The sequence below is a fragment of the Meles meles genome, chromosome 5 (genome assembly GCF_922984935.1).
Source record: "Meles meles chromosome 5, mMelMel3.1 paternal haplotype, whole genome shotgun sequence".
Classification (NCBI taxonomy): domain Eukaryota; kingdom Metazoa; phylum Chordata; class Mammalia; order Carnivora; family Mustelidae; genus Meles; species Meles meles.
Window position 1 is genome coordinate 140,166,134 of NC_060070.1, and position 15,010 is coordinate 140,181,143.

Here is a 15,010-nt window from a genome sequence, read left to right on the forward strand (position 1 = left end):
CTCAGCCACAGCTGTTCAGCTTCACATCCTGAAAAGCTGCCGTGTCTCCTTTCAGACAGACCGGCTACTTGCTCGTTAAAAACTTTGATCAAATTTGACAAGCTACTCATTGACCCGGCACCAGCCACATGAACCACGTTCTGTTTGTTGGCTTCTTGGGGGAGCTGCGGCTGTCCTTACCACTAAGTCTGGGAATTTTCCCAGATGAGTGGAACTGACCAGCGAGGACAGTCGTGCTTTTATCTAGGAGTCATCAAAGCTGACATTTAGAAGAGATGCAGGTGATCCTCTTACCGGTCTCAACTTTTCAGACCGGGAAAGGCCCAGAGCTATTGAGTGTTTGAACACACAGCCTAACAAGGGCAGAATTTTCTCTTCCCTCTCGTGTGCTAGATTTGGGTTGAATTTTATGCTAGGTCAGCAAACTGCTTCCTGTAGGTCAAATTCACCCCGTGTCTGTGTTTGTAAATAAAGTTTTATTGGTACGCAGCCACAGCCACGTGTACCTGTATTGTCCGTGGCCGCTTTTGCACCTGCGACAACACAACTGAGTCATTGCAACATACCCTGCCGGGCCCGCAAAGCCTAAAATGTGTTCTGTGGCTCTTTATAGAAAGCAGTTTGCCAACAACTGCTCTAGGTTAATGAGAGCAGTGAAAACTGGGATAATACATCTTTTTAACCCAATTTCCTTTTACCTGAACAGGGAGCAGGGATGCTGCCTACGCTTTAAGCTTGGATCTCACTGGACATTGAGACCCTTGCTCAAATGTTTAGATTCCTTGCCCCAGTTCTAATTTAGAGACAGAGTCACAGAATTTGCCTCCCACTGAAATGTATTGATATTTTTAAGGTCTTAATTAGTTCTGGTTTGGCTTTTGTCATTTTCCCCATCCCCCTTGGTTGTCTCGGATGAGTTCCGACCAGCCATTACAGTTAGAGTAGATACTAGGTATTTTCAGATTGGGCGTCAAGGTTTTGACTGTTGTTCAACCCCGGGTCCTTGGCACATGAGGGTCTGTGCATTTGCTGAGGCAGAAATGGGATTTGTGCTCACCCAAGAGATGGTGCACAGGGCCTTCCAAGCACCCCGGCCCTCCTGTGCCCCGTGTCCACCTTGTTGTTTATCTTTGAATTTCTCTAAACTTTGGAATTCAGTTGAAGTCCACAGATATCTACTAAGTACCTACTATGTACTAGGTACTCGGTTTTAGGTACTTGGTACTCAGTACTAGGTGCTAGGTATACTATGTACTCGGTACTCGGTTTTAGGTACTTGGTACTCAGTACTAGGTGCTAGGTATACTCTAGGAGCTCAGGATAGGAGGTACCAGCAAACCAAAAAATCTGCCATGTGAAGATGACATTCTGATGGTGGAAGCAAACAGTGTGCAGGAAGCATAAGAAACATGCAAAGGCTAGAGCAGCCGGGACTGGGGGCAGCCGGCTATGGCACAAAGCACAGGCAGAGCCAGAGGAGAGCGGATGGGCTGCAGGATTCAGCTGGGCAGTCAGGGTAGGCCTCACTGAGGAGGCGTCTGAGCGGGCTTGCAGGAGGGGAAGGAGTTAGCTAAGGAGATTGTCTGGCCAAGAACGTTCCAGACATAGGACCACCTGGAACAGTGGCCCCCAAGCTGAAGCAGGCCTGGGAGGTGGGAGGGACAGCACTAGAGGTCAGTGTGGCCAGAGTTGAGGCAGGGAGGGGGCACGTCCCAGAAGAGGCCGTCAGTAAGGTCAGGAAGTAACACGTTTCTGCGGGAGAAGTGCCCCCAAAGAAAGCGAACTATCAGCAGAGTTTGTAAGCCTAAGGAGTTCCTAGACATGGTTTTATAGATTGCTTTGACTATGTATTTGCTCATCAAGAATCTAAAGGGTTTACTTTTATTTTTTTTTTAAGTTTTACTTATTTATTAGAGAGAGAGCATGAGTGGGGAGGGGAGAGAAGCAGACTCGCTGCTGAGCAGGGAGCCAGACATGGGGTTCTGTCCCAGGACCCTGCGATCATGACCTGAGGAAGGCAGAGGCTTAACCGACTGAGCCACCCAGGCACCACAAGAGTTTACTTTTTTTTTTTTTTTAAGATTTTATTTATTTATTTGACAGAGACAGACACAGCAAGAGAGGGAACACAAGCAGAGGGAGTGGGAGAGGGAGAAGCAGGCTTCCTGCAAAGCAGGGAGCCCGATGTGGGGCTCGATCCCAAGACCCTGGGATCATGACCTGAGCCGAAGGCAGAGGCTTAACGACTGAGCCACCCAGGCGCCCAAAAGTTTACTTTTAATTTACAGTTGACCACAGTCGATAGGAAATCTGATGCCCAGCTGGCCCGCCTACTTGGCTGGACTGTCAAGTATCAAGGGTGGGTAGCGAGGGCCCTACTCTTGGCTCATACAGCCAGGCTCCTGGTTGGTCTGTTTAGCAGAAAGTCATGAAAAGTCAGAATAATTTTAAAAGGACACATAGATGCCTTAACAAAATATGCTTAAAGATACTTTAAAATATTTAATTTCATTTATTTAAAAATATGTTCATTTATAGCAAAACTGCATTCATTTATTTTGTTTTGCTTTGCTTGAGAGAGCTGAAGGCCGTTTGTGTGATTCCTCATGTGCTCCTAATCCTCCCGGTGTTCCCCAGATGCCCCTGAAGAGAAAGATCACCCCAGCCCTTATTTTGTAAAACAAAGCAGGCAGCCAAAAAAAAAAAAAAAAAAAAAAAAAATCAAATCCCAAGGGCTAGTCTAGACTTCCTGAATCAGAATTTCCAGGGGGTGAGGACTGTTTGTATATTCGACAAGTGGCCCAGGTGACTCTCATCATCTGGGATTCTGGGAAAACACTGGATTATGACCTCTGGTTTGGATATTTTTCTACTTTTTTTTTCTTCTTTAAAGTGCAACAAGAGCTTATATTTGTGAAGCAGCCTTCCCCTTAGTCTTTCCCACCTACGTTAGTTTATTTTTTATTATTTTTTAAAGATCTTATTTATTTATTTGTCAGAGAAAGAGAGTGAACACAAGTGGGGGGAGGGGTAGAGGGAGAAGCAGACCTCACTGAGCAGGGAGCCCAATGCGGGGCTTGATCCCAGGACCCTGTGTGAGATCGTGACCTGAGCCGAAGGCAGATGGTAAATCGACTGAGCCACCCAGGCGCTCTGTATACAAACCCTTTTTAACAACCTTCACTGTTTTCCTCCTTGAACTTGTATTTCCGTTCTACCTTTACCCCAGAAATTCATGTTCATGTAATACATTTTTATGCTTAAAAATCTTTTGACTACCCTATTATGTTTCTGCAGCAAAATGTGGTATGAATCATTTGTTTTCAGTTTCCTGAAAACGTAAGAAATGTTTTATTAAAAAATTCCTCCGGATTGAATGATCGCTAACGGTAATTTGTGGTATAGCTGTTGAAAACAGCAAACAAATAAATAATACATTTTGGTTAATAATACCATAAAAATGAAATCTTACTGGAAATGCATCTCTTCATAGATGCGTAGGACATGAATTTTTCGGGTGAGCCCCCGTGCCCCTGGCCGAGTGTTGGAAGGAGACCGAGTTCACAGTGTTCTATCCCAGTGTACCTGCAGTCACCAGCAACTAACCTGTAGTCACATCGGGTTTACTGGCTTTCTGCAAACGAGGGAGGAATGTGGCGCGTGTCCCCAAATGAAGGAAAAGGTGCAGTTGTTATAGGATTTGGAGGGAGGGTGGCCTTAGGTGAAATTTAAGTGAAGCTGTTTTTGGTAGACTGAGTGCCAGCAGCGCTGTGTGGGAGTCAAGTGCAGTCTGGTTGGAAATGTGGACACAGCGTCTTGTTTCCCAGGAGACCGCAAACTGAAGGTAGACAGATAACACTGCGCAGACGCCGCTATGTGAAGCTTGGTTCCAGGGTTAGAAAGCAAGGTTGCTGCTCAGTGGCAGTCACTTGGGTCCTTCAAGCGCATTTATCTTTTACCGCTGTAGTTTCTTTCTTTTTTTTTTTTTTTTAAGATTATATTTATTTACTTGAGAAAGAGAGAGAGGGAGAGAGCGAGCCAGCGAGCATGAGAGGGGGAAGGGTCAGAGGGAGAAGCAGACTCCCTGCCGAGCAGGGACCCCGATGTGGGACTCGATCCGGGGACTCCAGGATCATGACCTGAGCCAAAGGCAATCCTTTAACCAACTGAGCCACCCAGGCTCCCTACCGCTGTAATTTCTAACAGCAGTTCTGGATAGCTTAGAATTTTAGAGTACAGAATTCCTCGGTGAGTGAAAAAGCGGTAGTCCCTCAAAGAAGGGAGTTGTTGGGGCGCCTGGGTGGCTCAGTGGGTTAAAGCCTCTGCCTTCGGCTCAGGTCATGATCCCAGGGTCCTGGGATCGAGCCCCACGTCTGGCTCTCTGCTCCTCGGAGAGCCTGCTTCCTCCTCTGTCTGCCTCCCTGCCTACCTGTGATCTGTCTCTCTCTCTCTCTCTGTCAAATAAATAAATAAACTCTTTAAAAAAAAAAAAAAAAGAAGGGAGTTGTTACCATACTTTGTGCAATCGTCCTGGGAGAAGAAAATATTGTTTCCTATTTGCAGTTGGCTTCATCTGTGTCTCTTATTCTACCTAGTATGGGGGAGGACAGGCCAGATTTTTCCTGGCTAAGCTAAGTTTCACCTTTCCAATGTCAATTGTAATTCTTAGCTTTTACTTTTTATAGATGTAGGTCCTGAGAACGTGAGCCACATAACTCCCCGGGAATGAAAGGAATTTTGTTATGGCATTGCCACTCAGATTGTGGACCGCTTCCAGAGTTATGGCTAAAATACACACTGGAATTTTGTATCGCATTTAGCTGTCTTTTCCTTGACAGTCCTATCAGAACAGACCCTCTTTCAGAAGGTTTTATTCAACGCAAGAATGGACTGACCCTTCCTTGCCTTGTCACCCAATCTTGAGAAAGCATTTGCTGCCTGAGATCTGCACCAGCATTTCAAACGTCCCTTTATCTGGGCCCGCCTACATTTTCACACTCAGTGATAAGGCAACAGGGTAAGATTCGGGGGTTGGAGGAGAACCATCTTGCTCTTGCAAAGTAGGGGAAGGATGGATGTGGGAGGGAACACTCATAAGTCACTTTCTCAGGAAGGAGAACATGTGCAAAGTGAGGCTATGGGAATTCCCAGGAAGTTCTCTGTGACTCGCTCTAATTTTGGGGAAGTCCTCAAGGGGCTGTAACCACCTGGGGAGCTTCCTGGTGGCAGGAGGAGCGGAGATGACACCTGGTTGGGGATGTCCGTTAGTCACACTCTATTCAGAGAGAGGAGTATTTGAGGGCTCAGGCATTCATGATCTGGGTTGTGTCAAGAATAAACAACATGGGGGCACCTGGGTGGCTCAGTTGGTTAAACGATTGCCTTCGGCTCAGGCCATGATCCCGGAGTCCTGGGCTTGAGTCCCACATCGGGCTCCCAGCTCCATGGGGAGTCTGCTTCTCCCTCTGACCTTCTCCCCTCTCATGCTCTCTCTCTCAAATGAATAAATAAGATCTTTAAAAAAAAAAAAGAATAAACAATATGAATATTGAATTACCTTGACCATTAGCTTTTTCATTTTTAACTGTGCTCAACTGGTTTTCCTCTGAATACATTAGAAAATTCTGCTTTTCCAGGATTCTCTAAATCCAGCATTCAGAGTTGGGGTTTTTTCTTCCTTCCTGTTGTGTTTTTCCTTGAAGGAAGCAGAAATGAGATTTTCTTGTTTCTCTCTCCTCTTTGCTCTTGTTTCTACTTTCTGACTATAAGTCAGTTGTTGTCCAGCGGATGGCTTGAGTGTGCTGTTCACGGTCTGTGTGGTGCCTGCGGTTATTTTTCTTGTGTCCTTAGTGCATCGGAATCCCGTTTTTCTTAGTATACAGACTTCGTAAAACTTAGAGCTTCAGTTACGAGGTTGGCCATACAATTCCAAAATGCATGTTGCAGCGAATGTCTCCCCATCCCTTAAATAAAATTCTTGTTTCTAGCACCTAAATTCCAGGCAGTTGCTTTCCCAAATTCCCTCGATCCCTGGCACCAACCCGGAAGGAAATGTCTACATCTAGAGTTATCCGAAACTAGATGAAAAAAGGGAGAACGAAGTCCATAATACCATATTTGTGAGAACTGGGATTTTGCTTTGGATATAACTCAGAAATGTGTGACTCGCTGAAGTGGCCCGTTGATTTTCTAACTCTGCTTATCTGTCCTGTTGCAGGTTCCATTTCCAGGGGCCATGTGGTACTACTCTTCCTGAAGCCCTTGCTCCTCATGAAACTGAAAATGTTTCTTAGTTGCCCTGCGGAAAGAAGAAATCGTAGTACCTAGTACTAAGTACCTGGCCACAGACGGAAGAGAACCAGTCGTGGGACGGTGAGCTAAATACTGGAAGATCTCAGAACACCCTCCAGTTCCCTGGCTGGAATCCCACCTGATGATAAGTGATGGGGGCTTAGAAGCAATAATAGCGAACACTCTTAGAAGTCAGCAAACTGTCAAGTTAATGCATCTTGTGTGGGTTAAACATAAGATATCTCATGGGTGTTTGGTCCTGGAAAGGGAAATTTTTTTGTAATTAGATTATCTTTTTAAAAAAGTAATTATCCTGCTTGAATTGTTGCCATCTAGACACAGAGAAAAGAAGAGGGCTAAACCTTGGTATTTCTGATTTTTGCCAAGTTTTGGCAGAAAATAAAATCACTTTCTATAGTAGGTCATTTATTGTATAAAGATCTTACCCCAAGAGATGTCTTTGTTGGGGCCTTTTCCTTTTCAACGTTTACTGTGTTTGGCTGCCTCACTGCACAGTGTGTGGGGTAGCCCACCACAAGAACTCATGCAAGGAAGGAAGAGAAAAGTAGCATCAAGATAGAAAATCAGGATGAGAAAAATAAACGATGCAAATATATGGACTCCCAGGATAAACACAGCTGTCTGAAATTGAGCACTGGCCTCCTTAGCAGCCGAGGAGGAAAGGGAGAGTTGACGGTTGACTGTTTCTTAGTATCATAAACACAGAAGCATTACGATCCCTGTGGGGGCTCACCACGCTTTCCCAGACAGTGAATTCTGAAGGTCCCCCCCCCATGGACTTTAAAAAATTGTGCTCATATTACCTTGGAGTCAGGTAATAAGATTACAGTTCTCTGCTCAAGCCTTACCACCTAGGGCCCCTGGAATGCCGGCTGTGTGGTCTGACTAGAAGGAGTGGCCGTTAGGAAACAGTGTAGGGAGGTCCTACATGCATAGGTCCCTTGGATCAGGTCGGCTCCCTGGGGGGTTACACCCCTGGGCCACATTGCTGCAGCCCCTTACAACAAAATTACATTTAATGCTACACCCTTGGCTTTTGGAGAAGCGGGCAAGACACGGTCACATAAAACTTTTTCCTGTACAAATCATAACTTTTAATAAATCCCAGAGGTTCTTTCCATGGGCAAAAAGGGATGTTCAAAAATTATAAGGCATAGGGCTCCTGAGGGCCCAATTCACACTTTGCATGAGTGGGTCAAGGGATGTACCCAGAGGGGGTCTCATATTATGCAGTTTTTCTACCTGAAATACCATCTTTCGTTGTTAGTAGGTTTGTGGTTGGGCTTCTCAAAGTTAAATTCATACATTTTCCTAGTGTTAGGAATGATGAAATTTAGCACATTGTCTCAGTGAGTCTGATTTTATTTTTACTCTGTAATTTCCATCTGACCACGGTCCTGATATTTCATAACTGTTTTTTGCAACTCCTGTCCACTCATCCTGGGCCTTTGGTACCAGCAGCAGCTTTTTTTTTTTTTTTTTTTTTTGGTTTGGTTTTGTGTTTTGCCATTTTTGTTCATGTTTTGATTTTGTTAGGGAAGATGAAAAATTTGAAAATACAAAAATGTATGTGACATTTAATTCCATGTCTCCGTTATGATAGACATTAGAAATAAAATGATCGGTAAGATATGGACCTTACCCTCAAGGAGGTCACAGAATGGTTGCGACAATTGTCTCATGAACTATTTTACAGAGTAGTAACCACAGTAAAGAAATTTGTGCAAGATTCAGAGGAGAATGCAATTAGAGATGAGTGGAGTAGAGATGGGGTCAATGTTAAGGTCTTTGAAAGCCTTTAAGAGGAAGTCAGCCCCGGTGGCAGTTTTGGAAGTATAAATAGTTCCACGTGGAGGAATATCGGCAGAGGAAACAGCGTGTACCAATGCCTAGCAAGTGTGCAACAGCTTGGTTTGCGCAGCCAGTGATGAGTCATTTCGTGTTGTGTAATGAGTGGGAGAAGACAAACCCCGAGATCAGAGATCTGGGGAGTGGGGGTATAGAAGCAGTGCTAGGGTTACTTTCACAAAGCCTTGGTGAAGTCATTCTTTCACCAGATTCAGGGTTTGCGCTGGACCAGCCACTGTTCAAGGTCCTGGGGTTAGAGCAGGGCACCAGGCCGGGACCCTGTTCTCACAGAGCTCACATCCTAATGCGAGAGTTAGGTGATAAGCTGTTAGGGGAGTGGTGTCGGTGATGGACAGAGGCGTGTACACTCTAGGGGCAGGTGGTCAGGGAAGCCTGGGAAATGGTGGCTGAGGTCGCCAAGCACAGGTTTGGTTGCTGAGCATGGATTTAAGCCTGCACCTGTCAACTTGTTCCTGTCAGTGCCAGGACTGAAAGGCATCACATCCTGTTGCTACAGCACAATTCTGCCCTTGGAAGGAAATGCCACGTCTTCGGGGGTCAGGGAGTGAATGGAACCGAATCTACAAATACTGATCACTTGGATCCGATGTGAAAGTTAATAAAGGGAAATCTTACTAAAATGGAGTTGGGAGGTTCGGCAGGGGCAGGTCTCAGGCTCTACCACTTGTCCTTAATTGCAAATCCTACTTGTCCTTAATTGCAAATCCAACAGGAAGAGACGGTGGACCTGGTCGGTGAATAGGTTTCATTACCTCCGCGGAAGACTTTCCTCCCGCCCCAGCAACAGCCAGCCAATGAGAAGCCACAGTATTTCTAATCCCCAGCTGACTCCAATGGACTTTTTATGACAGCCTCTCCCAACTTCCCCCTCTCCTCTAAAAAAGATCATGCAGCCCTTAGTTTGGGGGACTTGCTGATGGTTTTGCCAACACTCTCTGCTGTTCCGAAATACACCCATTTTTTTCTGCTGGTAAAGCAACGGGCAGTTTTGCTTTTTAAAGTTAACAGGACCGAGTGGATCCCGGTGTTAGGCAGAGTCACCGGGGCTGTGGTCACACGTCCCTGGGCTCCTGGACGCCAAAGCCCGTGGCAGCCGGCCTGGAGGAGGGGGAACCCAGACAACCCTGCTGTCAGCTTCCCCGCGGAGGTCTCACGATGGCTCTCCCCTCCTAGAAACAAGCCTCATTCCGTCCTGCTCTCACTGCGGAAGTTCTAGTCGCTTACTTGAAGTGGAGAGAAATCTCCCTGAGGAGTAAAGATAACATCCTAACTGCTAGACTGTGCTATCCTTACGCCACGCCCTTCCCGGCTCTGCGCGTGCGCATTCGCCGTCCCGCGGCCGACTCCCCAACCGCACCTGCAGGGGGCGACGCAAGTCGCGTCGCTTGCACTTTGCGTCACGCTGCGCTTGCGCGTTGCTTCCGGGTCAGAGGCCAGACGGTCGGACGCTGTGCGGGCTATGGTACAGCTCCGGCCGCGCGCGTCCCGCATCCCGGCCTCGGCGATGGTAGACGAGGGCCAGCCCCCCTCCGAAGAGGAGGAGGAGGCGGAGCACGGCCCGTTGCTCGGGCAGCCCAGCAGCGGTGCGGCCGCGGAGCCGCTGGAGGAAGAAGACGAGGAAGAGGACGACGAGTTTGACGACGAGGCCCCGGAGGAGCTGACTTTCGCCACCGCCCAGGCGGAAGCACGAGAAGAGGAGCGGCGGGTTCGGGAGTCGGTGCGCAGGTTCGGAGCCCGCCGCCGGCCCGGAGAACCGCCCCTTCCCGCCCCGCGCATATTGCCCCGCACTTACTTGTCACTCTTACAGGGATAAAACGCTCCTGAAGGAGAAGAGGAAGCGCCGCGAGGAGTTGTTCATTGAACAAAAGGTTAGAGAGTAGGGAGGCGTCTCCCTATTTTAAAGCACCCGGCCGGGGTTGAGTGCCCGTGTGTGGTGCCACAGCTCGGGGGCCTGGGGGTGGGGAAGGTCGCTAATGTGCCTTCTTGGAACGGCGAAAACAAAGGCGCTGGAGCTTTTTGCCGTCCGATTGAGAACGGGAATGGGAAGGTCGTGAATTCGAGATTCGGAAGGTGCCTCCCACCTGGGACAGTACAGCCTCGTCGTTTGGTCTCGCGGAGGTAGTTTCTCTATCCGAAATCGGGTCGCTGTGAGAACTACGAGGTACTTTGTGAACCGAGGGCTGTACAGCAGAGTGTGGTTGCTTTGCTGTCTGACGTTTGGCAGATGGGCGGCACAGAACGGACTCGAGGTGGACGGGACTTAATTGCGCTCAGTGTAGAACTGTGTCCTTTGGGGTGGCATAGGGTGGGCAGCCTCGCCAGGCTTCACCAGGTCTTCCAGAGAATGTGGAATAGGTCCTGAGCTCCGTGCGCCCGGCCTTCCCACCTCTTAGGGATCGTGGGGCAGGGCTCAGCCCAGTTCGTTCATTCTGTCTAGGTGTAAAGCTGTCCTTAAAATCAGAAACTTCAGAAGCAAGTGGGGGCGTACGGCCATGCACCTCACTGCTGATTAATTGTTTAATGTTTTTATCTAAGAAAAGAAAACTCCTTCCAGATAACATTCTAGAGAAGTTGACTACAGCTGGACAGACTAAGTAAGTAATGGATCTTGTTACGTACAACTGTGAGTTACGAATTGGTACGTTTATTTGAATCCAAGTAATATGTCATAAAAGGCTACATAGCAGATATTTGAATCTGGTGGGAAAGGTGGAGGAAATTAACTCCCAATTTTCAGTCTTTTGCCGATTCTTTCTGTTCATTCCTGTAGCTAATTCTGGCTTCTGAGTTACTGATTCCAGGGTGTTCAGTCAATAAATGCTGGTGCTCCTGTCCTCGTACTAAGGGCAGGATAGATGGTGGTGAATAAAATAAAGTCTTGGGACTTAGCAAGTGGAGCAGGAGAGAACCATAAGAGACTATGGACTCTGAAAACCAACCTGAGGGTTTTGAAGGGGCGGGGGGTGGGAGGTTGGGGGAACAGGTGGTGGGTAATAGGGAGGGCACGAACTGCATGGAGCACTGGGTGTTGTGCAAAAACAATGAATACTGTTACGCTGAAAAAATAAATAAAAAAAAAAAATAGTGGAGCAGGAGACACTCTCCACAGGCTCCCGAAGGTGCGGTCCCGTACTTGCCTTGGCCGCTGTGGCTTCATTCATTTAGCAGCGCTGCCCTCTTTTGAAGGCAAATGCTGTCATCCTCTTTTTCGTCTGTCCCATGAAATCAAATGTTAATAAACTTAAACATCTGAACACTGGGTAATTTTTTATGTCCCCCTTTGCTTCTCCTAAATGCTTTATTTAATAAATATTTTTAAAGTTTTTTTTTTTTTTTTTTTTTAAAGACTTTGACAGAGACACAGTGAGAGAGGGAACACAAGCAGGGGGAGTGGGAGAGGGAGAAACAGGCTTCCTGCCGAGCAGGGAGCCTGATGTGGGGCTCGATCCCAGGACCCTGAGATCATGACCTGAGCTGAAGGCAGATGCTTAATAACTGAGCCACCCAGGTGCCCTTTTAATAAAGATTTTTGTCAGAGAAAGAGCATAAGCAGGGAGCGGCATGCAGAGGAGAAGCAGGCTCCCTACTGAACTAGGAGCCTGATGTGGGGTTCAGTCCTAGAACCTGGGATCATGACCTGAGCCAAAGGCAGACAACTGACTCAGTCACCCAGGGTCCCTTCTAACTGCCTTAATTTCAGAAGTTTCGTCCTGTATTTTTTATCTAGGCCACTGGTTCTTAAAATTTTCAGCAAAAGAGCTTTTCCAGAGTTATTCAGATCCTGAATTATATAACATATTCAGATGCATTGGTGGCATATTCCCCTTCCCTCTTTAGAAACCGGGCTCAAATGTCCTCTTCCTTCTCCTACTCCCCTGACCCCATCCCTTCCTCCTCTGTGTAGCCCTTCTCCTGTGCAAGTGCTTCTCTGTGGGAATCTCCCTGTTGTATTTTGTCAGCTTACATTTAAGTCTCTCCAACCAGTACTCCTTGAGGCTAGTCCTTGTCTCCATCCCTCTGTTTGTGCCTGAACTGATGATTTTAATCCTTTGTGATTCCCCCAAGTCAAAGGACGCCGTCCGGGGCGCCTGGGTGGCTCAGTGGTTTAAGCTACTGCCTTCGGCTCAGGTCATGATCTCAGGGTCCTGGGATCGAGTCCCGCATCGGGCTCTCTGCTTGGCGGGGAGCCTGCTTCCTCCTCTCTCTCTCTCTCTCTCTCTCTGCCTGCCTCTCCCTACTTGTGATCTCTATCTGTCAAATAAATAAATAAAAATCTTAAAAAAAAAAAAAAAAAAAAAGGACGCCGTCCTACCACCTTTCACTTCGTGTCTTGAGTAGTTACGGAACTCACGTTTTTCTCACGTCCTTAACTGTCAACCACAGCAGTCTGCTTCTGTCGAAGTTTGCTAGTATGCGTTCACAACTTAAATTCTTTTTTTTTAAATATTTTTATTTATTTGACAGAGAGAAAGTTAACAAGTAGGCAGAGAGGCAGAGAGAGGGGGAAGCAGGCTCCCTGCCAAGCAGAGAGCCCGATGCGGGGCTCGATCCCAGGACCCTAGGATCATGACCTGAGCTGAAGGCAGAGGCCCAACCCACTGAGCCACCCAAGCGCCCCACAGCTTAGATTCCGAGAACATAGTCCCTCCGAGTATATGCTGGTTTGGGAATTGGTAGCAGTGCAGCAGGCAGGACTTCTGCTTTCCAAAACTGATCCTGAGTAAAAACTGAGGTGGGTGGTGATGAAAGGGGGATATCTTATTTGTCAAGCCAGATGGAATTGTGTAGTAAGTGCAGTAATCTTTGCAGTCTGCCGTACCAATCCGTATTTTCATTGTTCTTCCTCAGCATAAAGAAACCATCAGGAAAGTTGAAAGAAGGTATGAACTATTCTGACCTAAATAACTTCTCATGTAAGTGCCAAGTGCATTTGTCGATATCTGCAGCCAGATGTTCCCGGCCCTGAGAGAGCGTGTAGCTTAGACCTGTTCTGTTTCTTACAAATAAGAATTGCATTGAAATTGGTATGAGTGGATGTTTAAAGTGAACTCCAGTAAATGTTTCTGCTTTACTTTTACCTAATTACTAACTTGAAATAAAACTCAATTTTTTTTAGCTAATTTGCAGAAGAAAAAGAAAGAGTATGAAAAAGACAGTGATTCTAAGAACGCTAAGGAGAAAGTACAAAAAGTACAGTCTGTTGGGTAAGAGTCGTCTTTCTTTTCACCTAGAATGTAAAGGTGACCAAAGAGAGTTAAAGGATTGGCTTATGTGGCGAAATATTTTAATTAGTAGTGGTTTCAGATGAGATCCTCTGTGGGAAAACCAATTCTGATAGTTACATAAGAATATCAGCCTACTAAGACATGTTAGTCCACTTCGAGTAAACGAAAATAGTTCTGTGATTGCGTTTTCTTCATCATCTGTGCGTCTACAAAAGTAGGATTTTGGTTTTTTCACTTTTTGAAATAACTAACAAAAATGCTTTTAATTTTCAAAGTCAGCACGTTTTCAGACTTGCTCATTTTGGCCTTTTGTGTTGGTCACCAGCCAGAATAAAAGCTACGTGGCTCTAAGGCTCAAAGATCAAGATCTAAGAGACGCGCGGCAGCAAGCGGCCAAGGCCTTCATACAGAATTCTTTGTATGGTCCGGGAACCAACAGAACTACTAGTAAGTTCTTCACAGACTGTTTCTCTCACTTTTTATTGCAAATTAAACAAAGAAATGAGAAATAATTCTCTTTTCTAGTAAATAAGTTCCTGTCTCTTGAAAATAAGAGGTTACCAGTGAAAAAGGCTGCAGCTCAGTTTCTGAATAATGCTTGGGGTAAGATCCAGTTTTCTTCCTTTTTTATAGACTGAAAAATGTTCTTTTTTAAGGAGACAGTAAATAAGCACAAAACATCAGTGTTTTCCTTATAATGGCTTCTGTATTAGTATGTTCAAGTTGCTTTCTTTTGAAAAATAGATCAGCATGTACATACATCTATACAATCTGATTTAATAAGCATGATTTTAGTATTCATAGAATCTTAAACTTATGAGTTATTTCTTGGGAATTTTATATCTAATATTCTTACTGCACAAAATTTTCTATTTTAGGAACCCAGAAAAAACAAAATGCAAAGAGGTTTAAAAGACGGTGGATGGTCAGGAAGATGAAAACTTCTAAGAAGTAAAGCTAAATGAAGAATGAGAACTTGTATGTATAATATTTAGTTATGTGGTTTAGAGAATTAGTTTTTCTGAAAATCTAATAAATCATTTATAAATCATTTTGAAAGGTCATTGCAAAAATCCTAGATCTCTGGGGGAAGCCCCACCACCACATTTCATCCTTCTGGAGCCTTGTCTTTGAGGATTACACTGGAAGGAAAAGCAACTTAAAAGGAATTGTTTTCCTTTTACGAGTGTTTATGCATTGTGCGCAGCAGGAGTGGCGGGGCGAGAGGGGACACGGACAGCTAGGGGGTCCCAGCTGCAGCTCTCAGCTGTCCTCGCCTTGCAGGTGTTTTGGTGAGAATGTTTCATAGAATACAGAAAAGGAAAGAAGTCACTAAGAGTGCAGTGCCTAAGTATAATTATTCAAGCATCTGTACATACAAAGTTAATAGTCAACCAGGGGCTATGGTTACTTTGGTTACTTTGCGGACAAGCCACATGGGCCATTCTGTAGTTTTACAGAAACAGATTTCCTGTTGTCTGCAGCACCCCAGTATCAGGTTTGACTAATCCAGGGAGGCTGATGCTCTGAAGGCAGTCTTGGGTTGTAGAACTCAGATTTACAGTATAAACATTCATTTTAATTGCTCTAATTTTCTGTTAATC

At 45.9% G+C, this 15,010-nt stretch overlaps 2 protein-coding genes across 9 annotated transcripts in view; both read left to right on the forward strand.

Moving 5' to 3' along the window:
* The window catches only part of SIRT5 (sirtuin 5), a 45,385-nt gene extending 37,415 nt beyond the window's left edge, over positions 1 to 7,970 (forward strand). For all 8 annotated transcript variants that reach the window (XM_046004851.1, XM_046004846.1, XM_046004849.1 and 5 more), the window contains one exon: positions 6,218 to 7,970. In XM_046004851.1, the coding sequence (XP_045860807.1) occupies positions 6,218 to 6,293 (76 nt within the window). In that variant the 3' untranslated portion in view covers positions 6,294 to 7,970. The remainder of the gene's footprint in view (positions 1 to 6,217) is intronic.
* A 1,632-nt stretch (positions 7,971 to 9,602) lies between these two features.
* Positions 9,603 to 14,457, forward strand: NOL7 (nucleolar protein 7). The gene is made up of 8 exons (XM_046004168.1): positions 9,603 to 9,906; positions 9,989 to 10,049; positions 10,717 to 10,775; positions 13,030 to 13,061; positions 13,298 to 13,385; positions 13,732 to 13,853; positions 13,932 to 14,009; positions 14,285 to 14,457. Exons 1-8 carry the CDS (start codon positions 9,641 to 9,643, stop codon positions 14,359 to 14,361), a joined length of 783 nt encoding a protein of 260 aa, XP_045860124.1. The 5' UTR covers positions 9,603 to 9,640; the 3' UTR covers positions 14,362 to 14,457.
* The last annotated feature ends 553 nt before the right edge of the window (positions 14,458 to 15,010 follow it).

Coding starts and splice junctions, on each gene's coding strand:
- NOL7 (XM_046004168.1), top strand. CDS start 9,641: ATGGTACAGCTCCGGCCGCGCGCGTCCCGCATCCCGGCCTCGGCGATG. Junction 9,907..9,988: donor GTTCGGGAGTCGGTGCGCAG/GTTCGGAGCCCG, acceptor TCACTCTTACAG/GGATAAAACGCTCCTGAAGG. Junction 13,062..13,297: donor ATCAGGAAAGTTGAAAGAAG/GTATGAACTATT, acceptor AATTTTTTTTAG/CTAATTTGCAGAAGAAAAAG.